This window comes from Typopeltis vanoorti, chromosome 24 (genome assembly GCF_054136105.1).
Source record: "Typopeltis vanoorti isolate ZY-2024b chromosome 24, IOZ_Tvanoo_1.0, whole genome shotgun sequence".
In the NCBI taxonomy this organism is placed as follows: domain Eukaryota; kingdom Metazoa; phylum Arthropoda; class Arachnida; order Uropygi; family Thelyphonidae; genus Typopeltis; species Typopeltis vanoorti.
Window position 1 is genome coordinate 53,364,625 of NC_143572.1, and position 19,215 is coordinate 53,383,839.

General features: G+C 33.7%; 1 protein-coding gene across 2 annotated transcripts in view; it reads right to left on the reverse strand.

Annotated features, from left to right (window-relative positions):
• LOC150093205 (4'-phosphopantetheine phosphatase) overlaps window positions 1–19,215 on the reverse strand; it is a 195,268-nt gene that overhangs the window by 47,318 nt on the left and 128,735 nt on the right. For both annotated transcript variants that reach the window (XM_090413342.1, XM_090413343.1), the window contains 2 exons: window positions 17,753–17,865; window positions 10,251–10,338 (listed from right to left, as the gene is read on the reverse strand). In XM_090413342.1, the coding sequence (XP_090269468.1) occupies window positions 10,251–10,338; window positions 17,753–17,865 (201 nt within the window). The remainder of the gene's footprint in view (window positions 1–10,250; window positions 10,339–17,752; window positions 17,866–19,215) is intronic.

The following is a 19,215-nucleotide window of genomic DNA, read 5'->3' on the forward strand; positions in this document are numbered from 1 at the left end:
TAAAGATATGTATAGTAATGGAAATGAAGAAAAAACAAAAACAAAAAACTATATACAAATCTACAGTGGGGTAAAAAAAGAAGAGCAAAAGCAGGTATAATGATTATGGTACATAAATCCCTAAAGAACAATATTGTATATTACAACTATTTGAATGAAAGACTAATAGAAATTAGACTCAAGACATTAAGAGGCCACATAACAATAATTGGTGCATATGCACCAGAAGAGGGAAAAGAAGAAAAAAAACAGTAATATATTTTATACAGAATTACACAGAATGCCATAGATAACAAAACTGACTATTTACTGCTAGCAGGAGATTTAAATGCCAGAATAGGAAACAAAAAATACAAAACAAACATAGGTAAATTTGGCGAAGATACACGTAATCAAAATGGTCGCAGATTGCACGATTTTGTCATTTATAATAATATGAGAATAATGAATTCAATGTTTAAACACAAGGAAATACATAAATATACTTGGTCAGCCAGAGGATACAAATCAGTAATTGACTATGTTATCACAAATTTTAAATTAGCGGAGTTAATTTTAGATGTAAGAGCATATTGAGGCTTTGAATTAAACTCTGATCATTATATGGTATCAGCAAAAATTTGTTTTAAACTAAAGTGGCTAAAAACACATAGAATTGAAAATTCTTACCAGCCAAGCTACAAAATTTCTTCATCACAGGATCCTCAAGTTAGACAACAATATCAAAAATGCACAAACTTAAAAACAGAAACCACACATGAATCAAGTGACATAGAAGATGAATGGGAAAATTTGAAACAAATTCTCACAAAAGCAGCAACAGAAACCTTAGGAATAAAGCACAAATGGATTAGAAAAAGAGGACTACGAGACTGGAACAAAGAAATAGAAAATATAATAAAAACCAAAAAGGACAGTTACCAGAAATGGCTAAATTCCAAAACAATAGAAGCAGAAATAGAGTATAAAAGAAACAGTGCAATTGCAAAACGAGAAGTAAGGAAAAAACATAGAGAAAGATGGAACAATTTCGTAACAGAAATAGAAAAGGATTTATTTAAGCCACAACCAAAACCTATAAAGTAATAAAATACATGAATAAAGAAATAAAAGAAAAGATAAAAATACAAACAATAGATTTAGAAAAATGGGTGACCTATTTCCAAAATCTCTGGACAGATGAGAACAATGAAATAAAATTTTATAAGACAAAGAATGACCTAATAGAAAATATCACAATGTTAGAACTGAAATATATAATAAAGAAGATGAAAAATAGGAAAACACCAGGAGAAGACAATATAAATATAGAACTATACAAAAATGCAGGTGAAAAATTTAATGAAAGACTTCTGAAATTTTTTAATATGGTTTGGATGTCCGGAAAAACCCCTAACTCTTGGAAAAAAGCACTGGTTATCCCAATCTATAAAAAAGGAAATAAAGACAATTGCAGTAATTATAGGGGAATTAGCCTGCTGAATACAGGATATAAAATATATGCAGGAATATTAAAAGAGAAACTAAGCAGCATTGTAGAAGAGAAATTACTAGAAGAACAAAATGGTTTCTGAAAAGGCCAATCCTGCATAGATCCAATTTTTACTTTAAAATTATTAATAGAAAAGAGAAGAGAATTTCAAAAAGAAACACACATGGCCTTTATTGATTATGAAAAAGCCTTTGACAAAATTAGTAGACAAAAATTATTTAAAATATTAACCGATTTAAACATACCAAACCAACTTTTACAATCTATTCAAGAAATATATACATGAAATAAATAGCAGTTAAATTAGAACACATCTCAGAATGGAAAGATATATCAAGAGAAGTACAACTTCTCACCTCTGCTTTTCAATATATATATGAATGAAATATTAACAATCTGGAAACAGCATAACCCATTTGGTATACAAATGACCCTGCAAATGAAGATAGATATACTGCTATTTGCAGATGATCAAATAGTATTAGTTACATCAGAAGATGACTTACAAAGATCATTAAAATCATTAAATGATATTTCAAAGCAATATAATATGACAATATCTAAAGAAAAAACAAAAATAATGGCATTCAAAGGAGAAAACCCAATAAGAAGTAAAATAGAGATAGATAATAAAATACTAGAACAAGTAAACACTTTCAGATACTTGGGATGTGATCTATCATGCGAAGAAGAAAAAGACATAGACACTAAAATATTAAACTTTGTCAAAGTAAATGGCATAATAAATAATATATTTAAGCCATCCCTAGTACAAAAACACACTAGAATCAGACTATATAATGTCTTGTCAAAACCAACTCTACTATATGGAAGCGAAACATTGACCGTGAAAAGGAAAGATGAAAAACGAATTCAAACAGCAGAAATGAAGTTCCTCAGAAAAACAGCTGGATATACTAAGTGGGACCACAAAACAAATGAAGAAATCTTACAATCCCTGAAAATAAAACCAATTAATTACTACATAAGACAGTATAAACAAAAATGGCTAAAACATTTAAATCGAATGGACAACAGCAGACTACCAAAAATATTATACAGATACAAAATAAGTGGAAAAAGAAGAATTGGAAGACCAAGAAAGAGATGACATGAGACCAGAACAGGCCACTTGGCCTAAATTGAGATTGTCAAATCCTGACTAGGCAAGTAGGATCTTTGAGTAACTAATTTCAATTTTTGCACAACAAAAATGTTTTTGACAAATACAACGAATTTACTGAATGAAATGCATTCCTGTTTTGCAGTATGATAGAAATGTTAGTGGGTCTCCAGACTCCATGGAGATACTGCATAATAAGATTTTTTATGTAATAAACCACTCTTAACATAATACAACACATTTCTTAATAACAAAATGCAGCCGACTGGTTGTAGAAACTGAAGTATGTTATTCCTTACTTCACAGGATGAAAATTCTGAGTTTCTGGTTGGCTGGAGATAGGAGAAATTTTCCAAACAATACGAACAACATTAAAAACATTATTCTATTACAACAACAACATCAAAAACATTATTCTATAATAGAAATACTACAAAATAAGAAAGATACTAGACAATTTTTTTCTATAAACACATGCAAAAATAAAACTTTATTGTTCACATTTTCTGTCAATTCTCCTTCTCCTTTAAGCAGCACAAATTTTTCAAATAGATTATTAAGATCTATTTGAAAAATTTGTAATATTTGATTCTCTTTACTTGTGAAATATTACTTCAAGTAAAGAGGTTTTTTTTAACTGAATCTATGAAATGCTTCAATCATAATCAGAAAAATCAAATAATTTATCACCTTCAGCAGATTCTTTTATCTTCCAATCAAGTATTTCAAAAATTCTACATCAAGTGTTATTATTTATTATTATTTTATTTTTTTTTTTGACAGTAGTGTTTACAGTAAATATAGTTAAGCTATAGTAGCTTATAAAAAAAAAATAAAAAAAACTGATCCCACCCCTCCCCCAAGTTTTTTATTTATTTATTTTTTTTTAAGGTAGCTTATGTACTTTTTAGGTGTTTAATCTGAAGAGGGTATAAAGAAGAGGAAAGTCAGAAATAGGGTTCAAATTGAGAGGAACTATGCCTTAGCCTTAGAATGACGATATACGTTTATTACAAAAAAGTAGCTTAATTATAAAAAGATAGCTGCAGCTCATTTCTAAAAACTATTATCCTTTCTTATATAGGGATTTGCAAGCTGTGGAGACATGACTGATCTTAGCTAGGATTTCTTTCTGTTTTTCAAATAATTGACCATCAGGAAACAACTATTACACACAATACCTGGATGACATTTATGAAAATGTCATCCAGGTATCTAAAAAAGCATTAGATACCTGGATGACATTTTGATAATCTTGCCAGGATCACATAATACTGGTTATATGGAAAGAAAATAAACACGGATGTCTTACTGAATTACATCATCATGCTCTGCATGGAAATAAAGAATAATATGATACAGAGAAAAGGATTATGCAATCCCTAAGATTAACAAAAGAACACCATTTAAGAAATAGAATATAAGCATATTCTGAGCAGAAATGGTTATCATGCCATATAAAAAATGTTAGACCAACACTACAGCTAGCTGACAGGAAGCATGTAGTTATAAAGTTATTCTTCCATGTAGCAAACATGTCACAGATTAGATCATGAAAAAACAACAAAATGAAAGTAGCCTTCACATCCCAGAAAAAAGCATCAGAGATACAAAAAAAGACATACAAACAAACAGCGTTTATCATTTCATACTACACTATACTCACTATAGCAAACACCACCGTTATAACAGCTTCACTCACTATAACAAACTACGATAATGTTCCAAGCAAACCCCCATAGATATAATGCTATTCCAATTGAAATTCTAAACTACTCCTGTAGTCCCTATTAACTCAGCTTTTAAAAATAAATTAAATGCATACAAAACGGGGCATGAAAATTAATACATCAAAGTTAACATGAAATGCTTGTGTGATATGTAAGTGGAATTTTAATTTTTCCAGGATTGTAAAATCAGTCATCATCAAATTCCTGATATGTACCTTACAGGATATGATAGTACTACATGAAAAACTTACATCATTACTAACTTCCTATCTACGATTTTCCTCCAAATCAATCTGTTAACTGTCAAGACTCCATATTATCAGATCTTATATTTCTATCTTCTAAGGCACTTTTTTACTGTATCAATCTATCTATATCTTGGTCTTCCTCTGGGTCTTTTTCCTGCCAACCTGGCAGAGAACACTTGTTTTTGCTAATCTTTCCTTTCCTATTCTGTTTAAGTGACCATACCACCTGAGATTACTCTGTTAACACATTCCTGGATGCTAATAATGTTAAATTCTTTCCTAATACCCTCTAATCTTTCTCAGGACTCTCATATCTGCGGTTTCTAGTCTTTGGTCAAGTGTTTTACTTCTGACCCAGCTCTCAGATCCATAAGTTAAAACTGGTTTGAACACTGTCTTAACTTAAGGATCTTTCTCAGACATAGACCAAGTTAGCTGGTCTTGGATGTGGATAGAAGGGTTTTTCTTCCCAGTTTATCTGGGGTTTTTCCTCCCACAAACAGGTAAACTGGCCCCCTGAAAGCACATGGACTACAGTCATAAATACATCCCAGCCTGGATAAAATTGGGGAGTTGGGAAAAGCAATGGTGAACTATCCTGTAAAAATCTCCCCAGGAATACTTTCTGGGCCTATAAAGTCACCTACGCTCAGAAATGACTGAAAAGAGAAAATCAGTCAGCCAGTCAGTATGGATATGTATTCCTGATTGCGTCTGTTGAGTGTTTTTAACTACTGTGCTATCATCACCGCTTGTTTCATTCATCAATTTTTCGAAGTAATTACTCCATACATCAAGGATATCTTTTTCTCCAGTTTTCATGTCACCTTTATCATCTCTAATTCCTTTTATAGCATTTTTTCTTCCATTCCTGAGCTTCTTCAACAACCTCAGAATATTTTGTCACCGTCTTGATATTTATTTTCTATGTTCTTACCAAAGTCTTCCCATGATGTTTGTTCAGCTTTCTTACGTTTGTCCCTGTATTCTATAAGAGCACAAGCCGACTTATTTGCCAGGAACTTTTGATATGCTTTCTTCTTTTCCTTCACTGCCTCTTTAACTTCCTTTTGTCCCCCATGGAGTTCTGATTTTTCTATCCTTGCAGACAACCTCACCACATGCCTCTCTGGGTGAGTCAATCAGTGTTTTCTTCAAGGCTTGCTACTGAATCTTCAAGGTTTGGTTGCTGTTCTCTGACTCTTTCCTTTTTTCTTCAATAATCTTTGTGTATTTTAGTCTACAGTTCACATCTGAGAGCTGCTCAACTTTTATTTGCTTTAAAACTTTATTACATGTTCTTCTTTTTAATATGAAATTCAATTTTATCCTGCTCAAGACTAAATGATGATCACTTCCAATTTCAAATCCTCTCTACACTCTGGTGTCCTGCACCAGGGAGAAAACATCACTATCAACAATAACACAGTCAATGAGACTTTTCTTATTCCTTGCCTCTTCTCTCCATATGAATTTGTGCACATTTTTATGTTGGAACATGGTGTTAGTAATAACCAGTCCATGTCCTGAGCAGAAATCCAACAGGTATTTGCCATTGTTATTAGGTTTGTTCTTTTTTCCCAAATTTTCTCAAAATATTTTTTATTTTTTTTTTGTATGTCTGACAATAATTTTCTACTCTGCTATTTAGATCCCCAACAAGTACCTACTTTTCCTTTTTCATTGTGTTAGTTGCTTTCTCTAAAGCCTCATAAAATTCCTCCACTTCTAAAAGTAGAAGTGGAGGAATTTTCACAGAAGGCTCTACTAAAGAGTAGAGCCTTCTGTGAAACCATAGGCACAAATAAGTCTCACTGTCCAGTTCCCCATTATGATATTTGCCCACATCACTCTACTTGATATTGCTTGCCATTCAAGAAGTTTAGCCTCATATTTTGTGTTCCATACTATAGCTACACATTCTTTTCCCTGATTGTCATTGCTTGAATGTAACATTTTGTATTTATTGTTCAGTAAGATCTCACCAGTTTTTGTCTTTTTTGTTTCTCTATTATGTTGATCTGGTACTTATCCAATTCCTCAGTTAGCTCCATTTCTTTGTCATTCAGGCTTCTTATGTTGATGGTACTGATCTTGTGATGCACTTGTACTCTGGTGATGAGTTAAGTGTGTTTCAAGATTTGTTCCAGTAGCTTACTTTTTGCTGTTTGCCCTGGCGAAGACAATGTCATCAGTATGAAATTCTGTCATGTTGTACCATCATTTTTTATTTTGGTTTAAGCCAATAAGAATACAATTTGGTCGGCTAAATCGCAAATTGTCAGCCCATCCTCGTTTATTCAGTATCCAGGTAAATACCTAACAGGGTGCACCACGAGAAGGTGAAGATTGGACATTGGGTCAGAAGCCCTGATCGGTTCTCTGCATTCCTTTAAAGGTTATGTGGAGGCCTCCTCTCAGTTATACAGCGTTGAGCTTTAAGCACTCCTGTAAAATCAGTATTGTTTTCTAATGGACTTTTTAGTTACTATGTAGGTGTTGTGAAGTTTTATGTATGTAATTTATGTCATGCAATTTATGCAATACTGAAGAATCTGATGACAAAATCTGAAAAATTATTAGATTAGTTATTATTATGTGGAAAATACTGTAAAGCAAATAATAATCCATCATTGTACTCTGGCATTGACCTATAAGCATTCAAACCCTCTAAGGATACCAGATATAGTCCTCTAAGACAAAAACTATCAAAACTCAGTTTTGGCTGCCTAGAAAACTGATGATTAATGCAGACAATAATCAATTGCAGCCAATACCAGTTACTATCTAAATGTTATTTGTTATTAGAACAAATAATAGTTGGATAGTAATAATAATTAGCATAACATACTAATAAACTGAGGTTCAAATCCCATCTGGGATCTGAGAAATCTTCATAAAAGCTTTTCACCTTGTCAGTTTCAATACCTTCAGTATTGAAACTGACAAGTTAGTCAGTTTCAATACTGAAGGGTAGTGTTTATCATCCTGCAAATAGACAATTTGACCAGAAAATGAGCAACAAATTTTTCAACAGAACATATACTAAACCGTACAGCCTCAGCAACAAAGGGCACATATCATTCTAACTGTATTATGAAATGCCCACTAGACTGTGTACTCCTCGACTATTTGGCATCTGAATAGCTGCGTGTAGTTCTTATATCATCTTGCTAGAGATGCACTTGCTTTTAATCTCTCATTTTTGTGTAGAACTATAAAGTGAAACTTGCTCAAAGTGAACTATACTTCTTTTTCACTATATAATTTAAGGAAATTACAACGTACTAGGATATACATTAAAATAAATTTTAATATATTTCAATATTTCGGCAACGTCACGTTGCCATTTCAAGAACTTAAGAACAAGACACGTGCACGCAGGCACAACACAACAGTAAATGAGGAAGAAGTCTGAAGCTATTATTTCTCCTAAAGTCCTGATGGTGCCCTCTAGAAGGCAATGTTGGTATTCTTGGGTGATTGGGCTGAAGGTCTTCTGATGTAGGTTCCCCAAATTTGAGGAAGTCTCATCCTAGTACATTGTAATTTCCTTAAATTATATAGTGAAAATGCATAACCAACGTCTAAGCCTTTCCACGAGATTCATTTTCCACCAAATGCAACACATGACTTTGTTCTTGAACCAATATCTTATTGGGATTAGAAGTATTTTATCTGGGTTGATCCCTTAAGTTTTTTTCTATATGCATTGTTACATGTTACAAATGATCATTCCAAGAATTAGGGACAATTCTCTACAGACATCAACACTGGCAAGTTTTTTTAAGTGTCAACTGAACATCAGCAGCTTCTATTGAACTTGTCAAGCTGGTGAAGAAGATTCATGTGATTTTTTTTGAAACATTCAAGCCAACAGTCTATAAATGTGGTTAGATCAGATATGACAGTTTGGTATAGCACCTCAGGACTGATCAAGAATGGCTGTCTGGAATGATGAGAGTGGTCTTTGAGAGCAATGTTGTTCCACCTTGAAGTTTTTGAAAGAGATAAATGTAGGTACACTTTTGCATAGCATTCTGGCATCACACCTTAGATGTTGTGAACTGTTGAACTCTTTGGTTCAGCACATCCACGTTTGAATTATTGGTTTAAGAAACAGTTGAGTTTAACTAGTCATTTTTTAAAAAATAAATTAGGATTTTTTTCTGCAAGAACAAGCTCTTTAATTTGACAAATTGCAAAACTTTTTGGACCATCCTTGTATACATACATGTATGACCTATATAATTCCAGTTTAAGATTACATCTTTTCCATTGTCACAAGACGAATGTATGCATTTAACCACGCTACCGGCCAGGACGTATATATACGTCCAAGTTACCATGGATGCGAAGTGCATATTAAAATTGTAATACTGTTGATATTATATTGAAATATATGATGGATACGAAGCGTATAAGGATGCATATTTGATCCATAATGGCCGGTAAGGTGGTTAATGGCTATGAAGCCACTGTTTTTCATCCATGAGACTTCAAAACAGAAGATCTAAAAAAGGAAAGTTCCTCTTGAAACCTGCATTTATAATATTACTCTAAGGAATAGCTAAAGCTTTTGATTTCTTTACGGTTTACATTTTCTTCCCTTCATTTTTTATAATTTGGTTCTTCATGTTTTCTTATATGTGCTTGCAAATTTTAATTTTTGATTCTTGTCGTGAAAAGAAGCCTCTTTAAATGGATGCTTTTTTTTTTTTTTTTTCAACTAAAGCTGAGTTAGCTGATCTCATATGGAACTAGCAGTTTTTCCTCCCAGAAACTAGGGATTTTTCATCCTGCATACAGGCAAAAATACTATTAGTGGGCAGTAGATGGCAGTGTGTAGATGGTGGGCAGATGCAGTTCTGTAGATAGAGGATTAAGTAGTGTGGATGGTAGGTTATGCAATGTGGAATGCTCCCCTGCAGTGAGTCCTTGGAGGCATCATGTAATAACAATATTTAGTGATTATATTCCTATTGATTTAAATAAAATCCCAATAATCTCAAGTGGTTAAGCCAAAATCAAGTATTTTATACACAATAGTTGTCATTATGAATAAGGATAATTTTTCCTAGGAAATCATTATAATTGTATTTTGTTGATCTGAATACGCACACTTGCAAAACAGTTGGAGAATATACATGTAAACGAAAGATGAAGATAGGATTACAAAGTAAAACGTGAACAATCTGTTGTTCGCGTTCTACTTTGTAATTAACTATTGTTGCCACTGATGATGGCCTATAATATTCAGTCTGAAATATATGACTTAAATACTGTAAATAGTATTACTTATCCTTATGTTTTCCCATGTTAATTTGAAAAAACAGCTCATGGCACAAGTCTCTCCTTAAACTACAATGATTTCTTGGTCACAACAAGCTAATGAATATAATACATAAGGAAAGAGACAAAATGAAATACTGTATTTTAATTTAAAAAATACATTATTACATAAAGAATTGAGAGCTACACTTGTTATTCTGCTATTTGTGCATGACTTGATAAAAATTGCATATCTGTGCTTAGCAATAGCTTACTGATACAGTCTCAAACAAATTTTAATATGTGTGCGCACATGCATATAAACAGTAATCCTTCCATCATACACAAAAGTACTTTCTTTCTTGATAGCAAAAGTAGATAATTACCTGTAGATAAGGATCAGGAAAGTCAACCTCATTCAAGCAATGTTCTCTCATATCTAGTAAACTTCTTACTGTGAGTGAACCATAGGCACTGAAAAATAATCATGAACTGAAATAAATAAAATGTATTTAAAATACTACACAGATTATAAAGCACACTTATTTGAAAATTCAAAAGATTCAGTAAATATAAAAAAATTCAATCATATCTGACAGTATTTTAATATTTTTAAAATATTTTCTTAATAACATATTTCATAAATAAACACACACAAAGACACCAGAGGTTGAATGGTTACTTCCGATATTCAAATGAGCCTCTATAGTTCAGTTGATAACAATGATGCTCTTTGGATTGACAGACCTTAGTTCCAATCCCATCTAGCATGTTAAAAACCCTTATAAGGAATTTTCAACTGAAGGTGAGATAGCTAGTCTAATATGGAGATGGCAAGGTTCATCCTCCTGCTGGAAACCAGTTTTTCACCATTAAAAGAGGCACATAAATTAAGAGACATAATACACTAGTCTCATAGCTTTAGTCATAATTCCAAACAAACAGATGCACTATTCAAAGAGAATCACGTTTCTTCTTTTTAAAAAACAATGAAAGGGAAATTTTAATGAATAATCCAAGATTCCAAGAGGGGAACCTCCACTTCCGTATGAGACTGGCTAACTCACCTTCAACCGAAAAGCCTTTAGAAAAGTTCTTTCCAACCTAGACAGGATTTTAACTAGGTATTTCCAAATAATACAGCAAAACAAAGGAAACAGGTTTTTATAATTTTTATATTCACTATTTGTCATCAGGTTTAACACAGTTCTCCATAATAACATTGCCCATTTTGGCTGGCATGGCTGGTTTGAGCAGATGGTATCTCCACTCTCCGAATAACAGGCTATGAGTTAAAATCCTACTGTGGTATGACAATCAACGTTTTTAGACAGTAGATAATTTTTATTGTATAGTGATAGGCCACCAGTTTTTTTCCAGTAAACTACTATCCAGTTTACTGGAAAAAAAAAAAATCAAAGAGTATCATGTTTGCTATTCATAGCAGGATTTCTTTACCATAGTATACTAATGTGGTATAGGTTTACAATAGTTTTGTGGGTGGGATATATACAATGCTTGGAAAGAAGTCAACAGACATCATAGTGTGAGAAACAGTCATGGTGCCCACCTTAATAAGATGTAGGACCTCCTTTCACTGCAATGCCTACAGCAATTCTATGCAGCATACTTTTCACAAGTGTACGATAGGAATCAATGGGAATTTTAGACCATCCTTCCTGTAGGCATGTAATGAGGTTCTGGACTGTTGTGGGGTGGATGTCCCTCGACCTCATGTAACGTTCCAGTTCATCACACAAATGTTCAAATAGGATTGAGATCAGGTCTCTGTGGAGGCCCATCAAGTGTAGTGATGATCATGTCCACAAACCATGTAGTTACAGCAGCAGCTTTATGATATGGTGCATTGTCTTGCTGAAAGAGACAGTTTCATAAAAATGCCACAAAGTAGAAAGCATTGCATTGTCCAGAATGTTCAGATACCTCTTGGAGTTCAGTGTTCGTGGTACTACAAACAGAGATCTGAGGCCAAACTATAAAAAAACAGGACTATACCATTACATCACCACCACTACCTCCGAATTTCATAGTTGGGGTTACACACTATGGTAAGACAGAGGTTCACTAGGCACCTGTTACACCCTCTGCTGAGCAGATGGATGGTGTGAAGTGATTCGTCGCTCCTTAACACAGCTTTTCAAGCTTCTACAACCCACTGTACATGCTCTTTGCATCCCTAAAGATGACGCCTGTATGTCGGTTCGAATAATGTAGGGCTTGCATATTGTGGTCCTACCATGGAAATCAATGTTGCGAGCCTCAGTTCTGAATGTTTTTGTGCAGATTTGTGTTCCAGTCAAGGCCCGGAACTCTGCCTTCAACATGTCTGCTGACAAATGGCGCTTTTTATATATTATCCTTCGTAGCACCCTATGGTCATGTTTGGCAATTGTGGTGGGTCGTCCACTGCAGGTAGCAGTTGACTCCCTGCAGTTCCAGCTCAGTATGGTATCACTGATTGTTGACCTCGGATGGCATAATTTGTCAACAATTGGCATCCCATCACAATGCTTCTTTCAAACTCCATCAGTTCCCTTCTCTGAGCCATTTCACCTGGACATAGTTGCAATGACTTGGGGGCATCATCTTCCTCCAATTTATATGGGCCACAAACATTTCACTTATTATATAAGCCGATGAACACCAAGGAGGTGTCCATCGGCTCATTTCCAAGCAGTGTGTGTGTGCACACGCACACACACGTGTGCCTTGAATTCCAGCTTCATTGAAATTTAAACATAGCTAAACTAGCAGAAGGAAAAAAAACTGTAATGCTAAAAATGATTTCAAATGCTTTTTATATTACATTTTTTTGTTTATGACCATTCAAAGTTTTTAATTTAATATTAGCCTCATGCGTGCGAGATCCTAGGATCTATGACATGGCAGTTCCATGTGTGTGCAAGTGGTTAGAGAAGAAAAGAATTTGGTTATGTTTCTCAAAGAATTGAGGGGGGGGGGTATGGGGAAGATTGTTCCAAAAAACAGGAAGAATGAAGGAGAAATTGGTTCAGTAAGTTTGGAACTGAACTGTACAGGTGTTGGCTAGACTGCTTGTGTTCATGGAGAAAAGTGGAGGAATGGTGGTGGTCAGTTCAGTGGAGTAGAATTTTTGTTGAAATACTTATAGAAAAGACATAATACAGAAATGAAATCTATGGGAAAACAACTGGAAGGAGTTTTTGAAGATGGGGGGAGGTCATCTATTAACACATTCGCTGCCAACTACGAATATACTCGTATGACGCTTACCGCTGGCAACGAGAATTACTCGTACTGACCTTGAAGAAGTGAAAGTGCTTGGGTTGTGGAGCGTAGCAGAAAAAGTGTGTATACGCGTAGTGGTATATGAGCCTCACAAGCTAACTACGAATATACTCATATGTCGATTACCACCGGCAATGAGATTACTCGTACTGACCTTGAAGAAGTGAAATTGCTTGGCTTGTGGTAACAAACTATGCCCAAGGAGCGTGGCAGCGAACGTGTTAAGCATACAAGCTCTCTTCTGAATATGATCAAGCCTTCTGAGGGAGATTTTAGATATGCTTCCCCAAACGAGAGAACATTTCAAGGTCAGGAGGATTTGAGATTTATAGAAGTGTCAGGAGTTGAGCTGAAGAGAAATACTGTTGAGAACAAAAAATAACACCAACCTTTTTTTTGGAAACTGAAGATGCTATGGATGTGATATGTTTGTGTCAAAATAGGCTAGATGTGAATGCATGCCAACCAAAGAAGAAAAAAACTGATCTTGGGTGGCAAGCAGAATATTGTCAAAAGTAAGAGAGAGTGAAGTTTTTTTGTTTTTTTTTGGGGGGGGGGGGGGGAGATGAGACAGGATTGCAGTTTGGAGGCATTAAAACTCACCAAGTTATCCTCATCTCACTTGATAATGGCAAGGAAATCTGTGTTTAAGGCATTGGTTAAAGAAGATCTTTTGAAGCCTGAATCATTTAGCTCCTGGCCAATTGTTGCTAACAATCCAACTTTGAAATCTGCATTAATGCATGGATTAAACGAATAAATCATTGCAGCAAAAACTGAAATATACAGAAATAGAGCAACAGACTTCTTTGAAATGAAAGACTTGACAATGGTCATGCAGTTCATTCACTGATTGGATTTTCACTGTGGGAAAAAAAAAAAAAAAAATATATATATATATATACACACACACACACACACACTCGTCAACTCTAATGGAGTATTGCAGAGCAACCTTATTTGCATATATTTTTCCCTTTACAGCACAGAAAGTAGTGGAATAGATACACTTTGCCATGTTTATATGAACAGCCCATGAGTTCATAATGAACATGCAGTACTAGATATTAACTAACACAAATTGATGCAAGAGGGTTGTTTGAAAAGTTTGGTAAATTTCCAATAGACGGTGACTCAATTCATTCATTCATACCAGTATTGGCATGTATCATCTTTTTCATGACCCCCTGGCAAAATTTTAGCAAAGTGTAACATGTAATTCTAGTTTGGCAAACATTTAAAATGACCGTGTTCACATTTTTCATAAAATGAGAAAAATGAGTTTCGTGCAGTGATTTATGCAAATAATTATGAGAGGTATTTCAGAGAATTCTCCCTCCCTCCCCACTCCATCCTTAATCAAGGAAAGTAAGCTTTAAAATGTGATCAAATACCTTCATAAGTGCTTTAGAGAGATCACAATTTAAATTACTGTTAAATGCAATTTTATGCAAATTACAAAAAAAATTTAAAGAAAACGTAAGCTTTAAGGTGGGCCCCATTTTCAATGAAAAGCATGATTTTATGCTTCGTGTGGAAATTATTGCTACTATATTGGAAGATACCTTCATTGAAGCTTTGGGTACTTCATAATTTCAATTACTGAATGATGCATTTTTATGAATATTATAGAGAATTTACAAGGAAGCATTTTTTCCATTATCAGAGAAGTGTATACTTTAAAACAAATGATCAAATATTTCATGGATGTTTTCATTAGGTCACAACTTGACCAAATGGAAAATAGCTCTTATAGAATGACAAAACATTACTGAATTTCTCTGTATACTGTTATGAAGTAGACTCACTCCTCCATTAAGAGAAAGAAGACTTTCTTAGTAATGATTGACATGAGAGATAACTAATAACTCTTAATTCATTCTCAGGTATTCTTATATAATTCTTTCTTAGAACAATGAATAAGGAAAAATCCTCTAAAATTATTGCATTCATTTTAATTTTCTTAAGATGCAATGAATCCTGTTTCAATCACCTAGAATCTGTCTTCTAATCAATTTAGTCATCCAAAATGGATTGGTGCCAAGTTTATTAGCTAAACATTTCTACATTTTAAATTGCATGTTATCTATACTAGTTGTGTTGTTCTGCACATGCAAGTTTCTGTCCCCCCCAGTAATGAAATATGCTCTTGGTTGCATTTAGTAATTTTTCAAATGAATTGTATCAAGAATAACAATCAACATTAACAATCTTTGGTTTTTATAATACATCACTTTCGCACTGGTGGACAAAATTAAGCTACAAAAGTGTGTTTTGTGCTAGTTAAAATGATTTAAAAGGTATGAGAGAAGATACGAATAATGAGCAATGAGCTGGAAGACAGGAAAAAAGAACATGACAAGTTGACATTTAAGTTGCAGCACATTGGACTAAAGACTAACTCTTCTGCCAAGGTATTGAGAGGAGGGAACTGAGAATTGGAGAAGTTAATCTGAGCTCTTTACTTTATGACTTTATACTCTTCAATAAATCCAGTACAAGTGTCTGCAAGATTCCTTAATTAAACTAAATAACTGCTGTAATTAATCTGGTATGAAAATCAGCTGTTGCTGAAGAATAATGTCTGTGAGGTTATCCTGGTAGTTGAGATCCTGCTTTACTTGTTCTGTGGTTTTATGTGGTTCAGTCAGTGTGTTTTGTTTATTTTTCTTAGGCACCCCCCCCCTCAAATGCACTTATTTTAAGTAGTTCCTTCTTAGCGAGTCACCATGACTCACTTCCATATGTTGCTGTAGGGATGATCATGGCTTTGAATAGTTTGATTTTAAGATGTTTTGAGAGTTTGTTATTGTTCCATATTTTGTTTAGTTTATCCAACCATCATTCATGTCATCTACAGCCAGACACTCTGATACTATGACCAAGTTACATGCAGTTTCCTCTTCCCAATTTATACTGCTATATTAAAAATCTTCCATAACAATCATTCATTTCATACTCACCAAGTTCAACTGCCTTAACTTCTGCTCCACATCCTCTATACTCCTTGGCTTATAGCAATGCCCCACTAAATATCTTGTTCAATTTCGCCTCATACCATATGCTCTCAAAACCATTACTGCCATTAACCTCCAAATCCTCAAATCTGAGAGGAGGACACAACTCACTTATCACAAGCAATACTCTACCACTTCATTTGTCCTTCCTATCCTGCCAAAAAATGCTATACCCCTACTTCTATTCCTGTCAATATATCATCTTCCATCAACCATGTCTCACTGATCCCAATAATCATCAGACAGGCTGAGGCTATCAGCACCACCAATTTATCTCCTTTATTCCGGATACTCCTGGCAATAGTATACAGAAACATTGATCCATTGTCAGTCATTATTTCCTCCAGACCCAACTGGATTCTGCATTGCATCATGTGTTCCCCCTTCACCCAAGTGACTATTCCCACAAGAGGATGTCCTGCTACCATCTTTCCAGTCTCCTAATCCCTTCTTTCATGCTTGTTAACTCATTCTTCATATGTTCCACTTCTTTCAGTGCATCCCCCCCCCCACCCAAGCAACCAAACTCTTGCTCAACATTCACTCTCCCAATCAACACCATCTTCCAGACCTGCTACACTCTCTAATTTTATAGCCTTATTCACATGCTGCTTGTCTTCCTCACCCTCAATCATGCTACTCATCTCTCTCTCTCTCTGTCAGAATTCACCCATTTCTGACATAACACTGCCAAAGTCTGTTATGCTAATTTCGATATCACAAAGTTCTTTCCATTTTCTACATTTTAAGTAGACATGCACTGCCTAGTTTCTCACCTTTGATATTTCTACCTGCCAGGATGCAAACCTGCCGCAAGCGTCGCATACTACAAAATCCCCTTCTATTACTCCCATAACTCTTACTCCTAAAATGTAGTTAATCATCCTTAAACGGTGGTGAGCTGAGCAATAATATATTGGCAAACTAAATTGTGGCAGCTTACATTATTCAAACACTGCTAAATAATGCTGACAAAATATGTTAAAACATTATGTTAAAGTACAAATTCAACAAGCACAAACTATCTACAGTATACATTCCATCTAGATTAGACTCTCTATAAATTTAAAGCAAAATCGCTAATAAATTATAACAAAAACTTTTTTTTTTGCTGCCACATTGCAACATGTCTAACTGTTGTTAAAAGATGTATTTCAAGATATACATATGAATCATCTTATTCAAAAAAAAATACTTTTAAATGTTTTTAATATACTTTATAAAATTCAAGAAATGAAGCACTTGAGAAAAACAGAGGTAGGTTTGTTTTAGAATTATGCCAAGCAAATTGAGAAAACTGGATATCTTTGTTCAAAACTAATTAAAATATTCATCTTGCTAAACAATTTCAGGTCCTTTAGAACTTACATCAAGCAAAGTATATTTAATGTCTAAAAACAACACAGATCAAAAATGTTGATATATATATATATATATATATATATATATATATATAAAAACTATAGTGAAATAATCAAATTATTAGGAAAAGCAAAAGAACAACGTTCAAAAATTTGTAAAATTATCATAACAGACATATTTTAAAGGCTCCTCTTTACTTGCAAATAAAGAGAAATACTCACAAAGGATGATCTCTTAAGTGATGCAGTCTTTTAACATACTTGTCACGAAATAAAAGTGCTCTGTAACGGACATCTGAACGATGGATCTGACTATTTATTGCTCTTTCTACAAACTAGGAATGGAAATCAGAAAAGTTAGAAGTCTGTGCTTTTCTGAATTTTGATATGAAATAATTTTTATAAACTAATTAAAAATGATAAATATTTATAAAAATTTACATGATATTGTGGCTAACTTATAGTAAATACTTAGCTACTTACCATAGCTAGTATGGTAAGATGAATAAACTTGTATACGGAATGAGGGAAATTAGCTAAAAAAAATACCAATAATACACATAAAGCAGGTATGATGTTATATGAAGCATAAGGCAGAGTGTTGTACATCATTCATAATCTATGTGGGCCTCATTAAGAATGTGATAAAGCAGATATTTAAGCTATGCAGATAGCTTCTTAACTGATATAATAAATATGTTATGAAAACATCAACTGTATATTCTAGTTTGTTTTTATAACATGTATCAATTTAGACTAATTTTGACATAACCTTTAATAAAGATGGCACATTAAATATGGAAACATAACAGAATAAGTCAGCCTACTATGGTGAGAAGACAAATTTCTATGAAGTGAGAGAAATTAGCTTAAAAAAAAACAAAAAAAAACACCAAGCTAGTGGTATATAACAGAGATTTCAACTGTTTTTAATATATAAACCTGATTGGGTCAGAAATAAAGTAGATTAAAAACTGGAGACAACAAATATGAAAGTTCTAAGGAAAAGTAGGAGAATGAACAGAGTGCATCAATGGTAGAACCATATTATTTTTAATATGGTTAGATATTAAAAACTTGATTAATATTCAATGTGCTTACAGAAGTTATCTAATATGGTATGATAACTTGAGAAAGATTAACAAAGCAAGCATTTCAAACAAACTGAGGCAGGAAAAAGACTAGGGAAAGATCAAGATATAGGTTGACCGATGTTGAGTGCTTAGATCATAAATATTGACTAATGAAGTCATGACTGCTTGTGATCAAAAGTAAGAGCTGATAAAATCTGTGACCTGACAAATAAACCAATCTTGAAAAAAAAAATTACTGATCACAAACTAGTCATGAAATATTGGTTTCAAACTATAATAATATCTGATGCATTCCCAGAATATGTACACCAGAAAACAATTCTGATGATAATTTAGGTACTGTTTGAAATTCCCTCTCCATCTATAGGAAATGGATTTCTGAATCATTAAAATTTGAGAAATTCTGTAATATATGTGAGGCACCACCACTTGCACACTAAAGGTCTGAATTATTATTATTTATTTATTTTTTTTTTTTTTAGAGAGAACTCTTAAACAAGGTTTCTACTTCATTAAACCTTTAGCTACTATAATGGACAACTGTGCTGCTGCCAGCCTTGGTGGCTGAAAGCATGTGCTACAAAAAAAAAT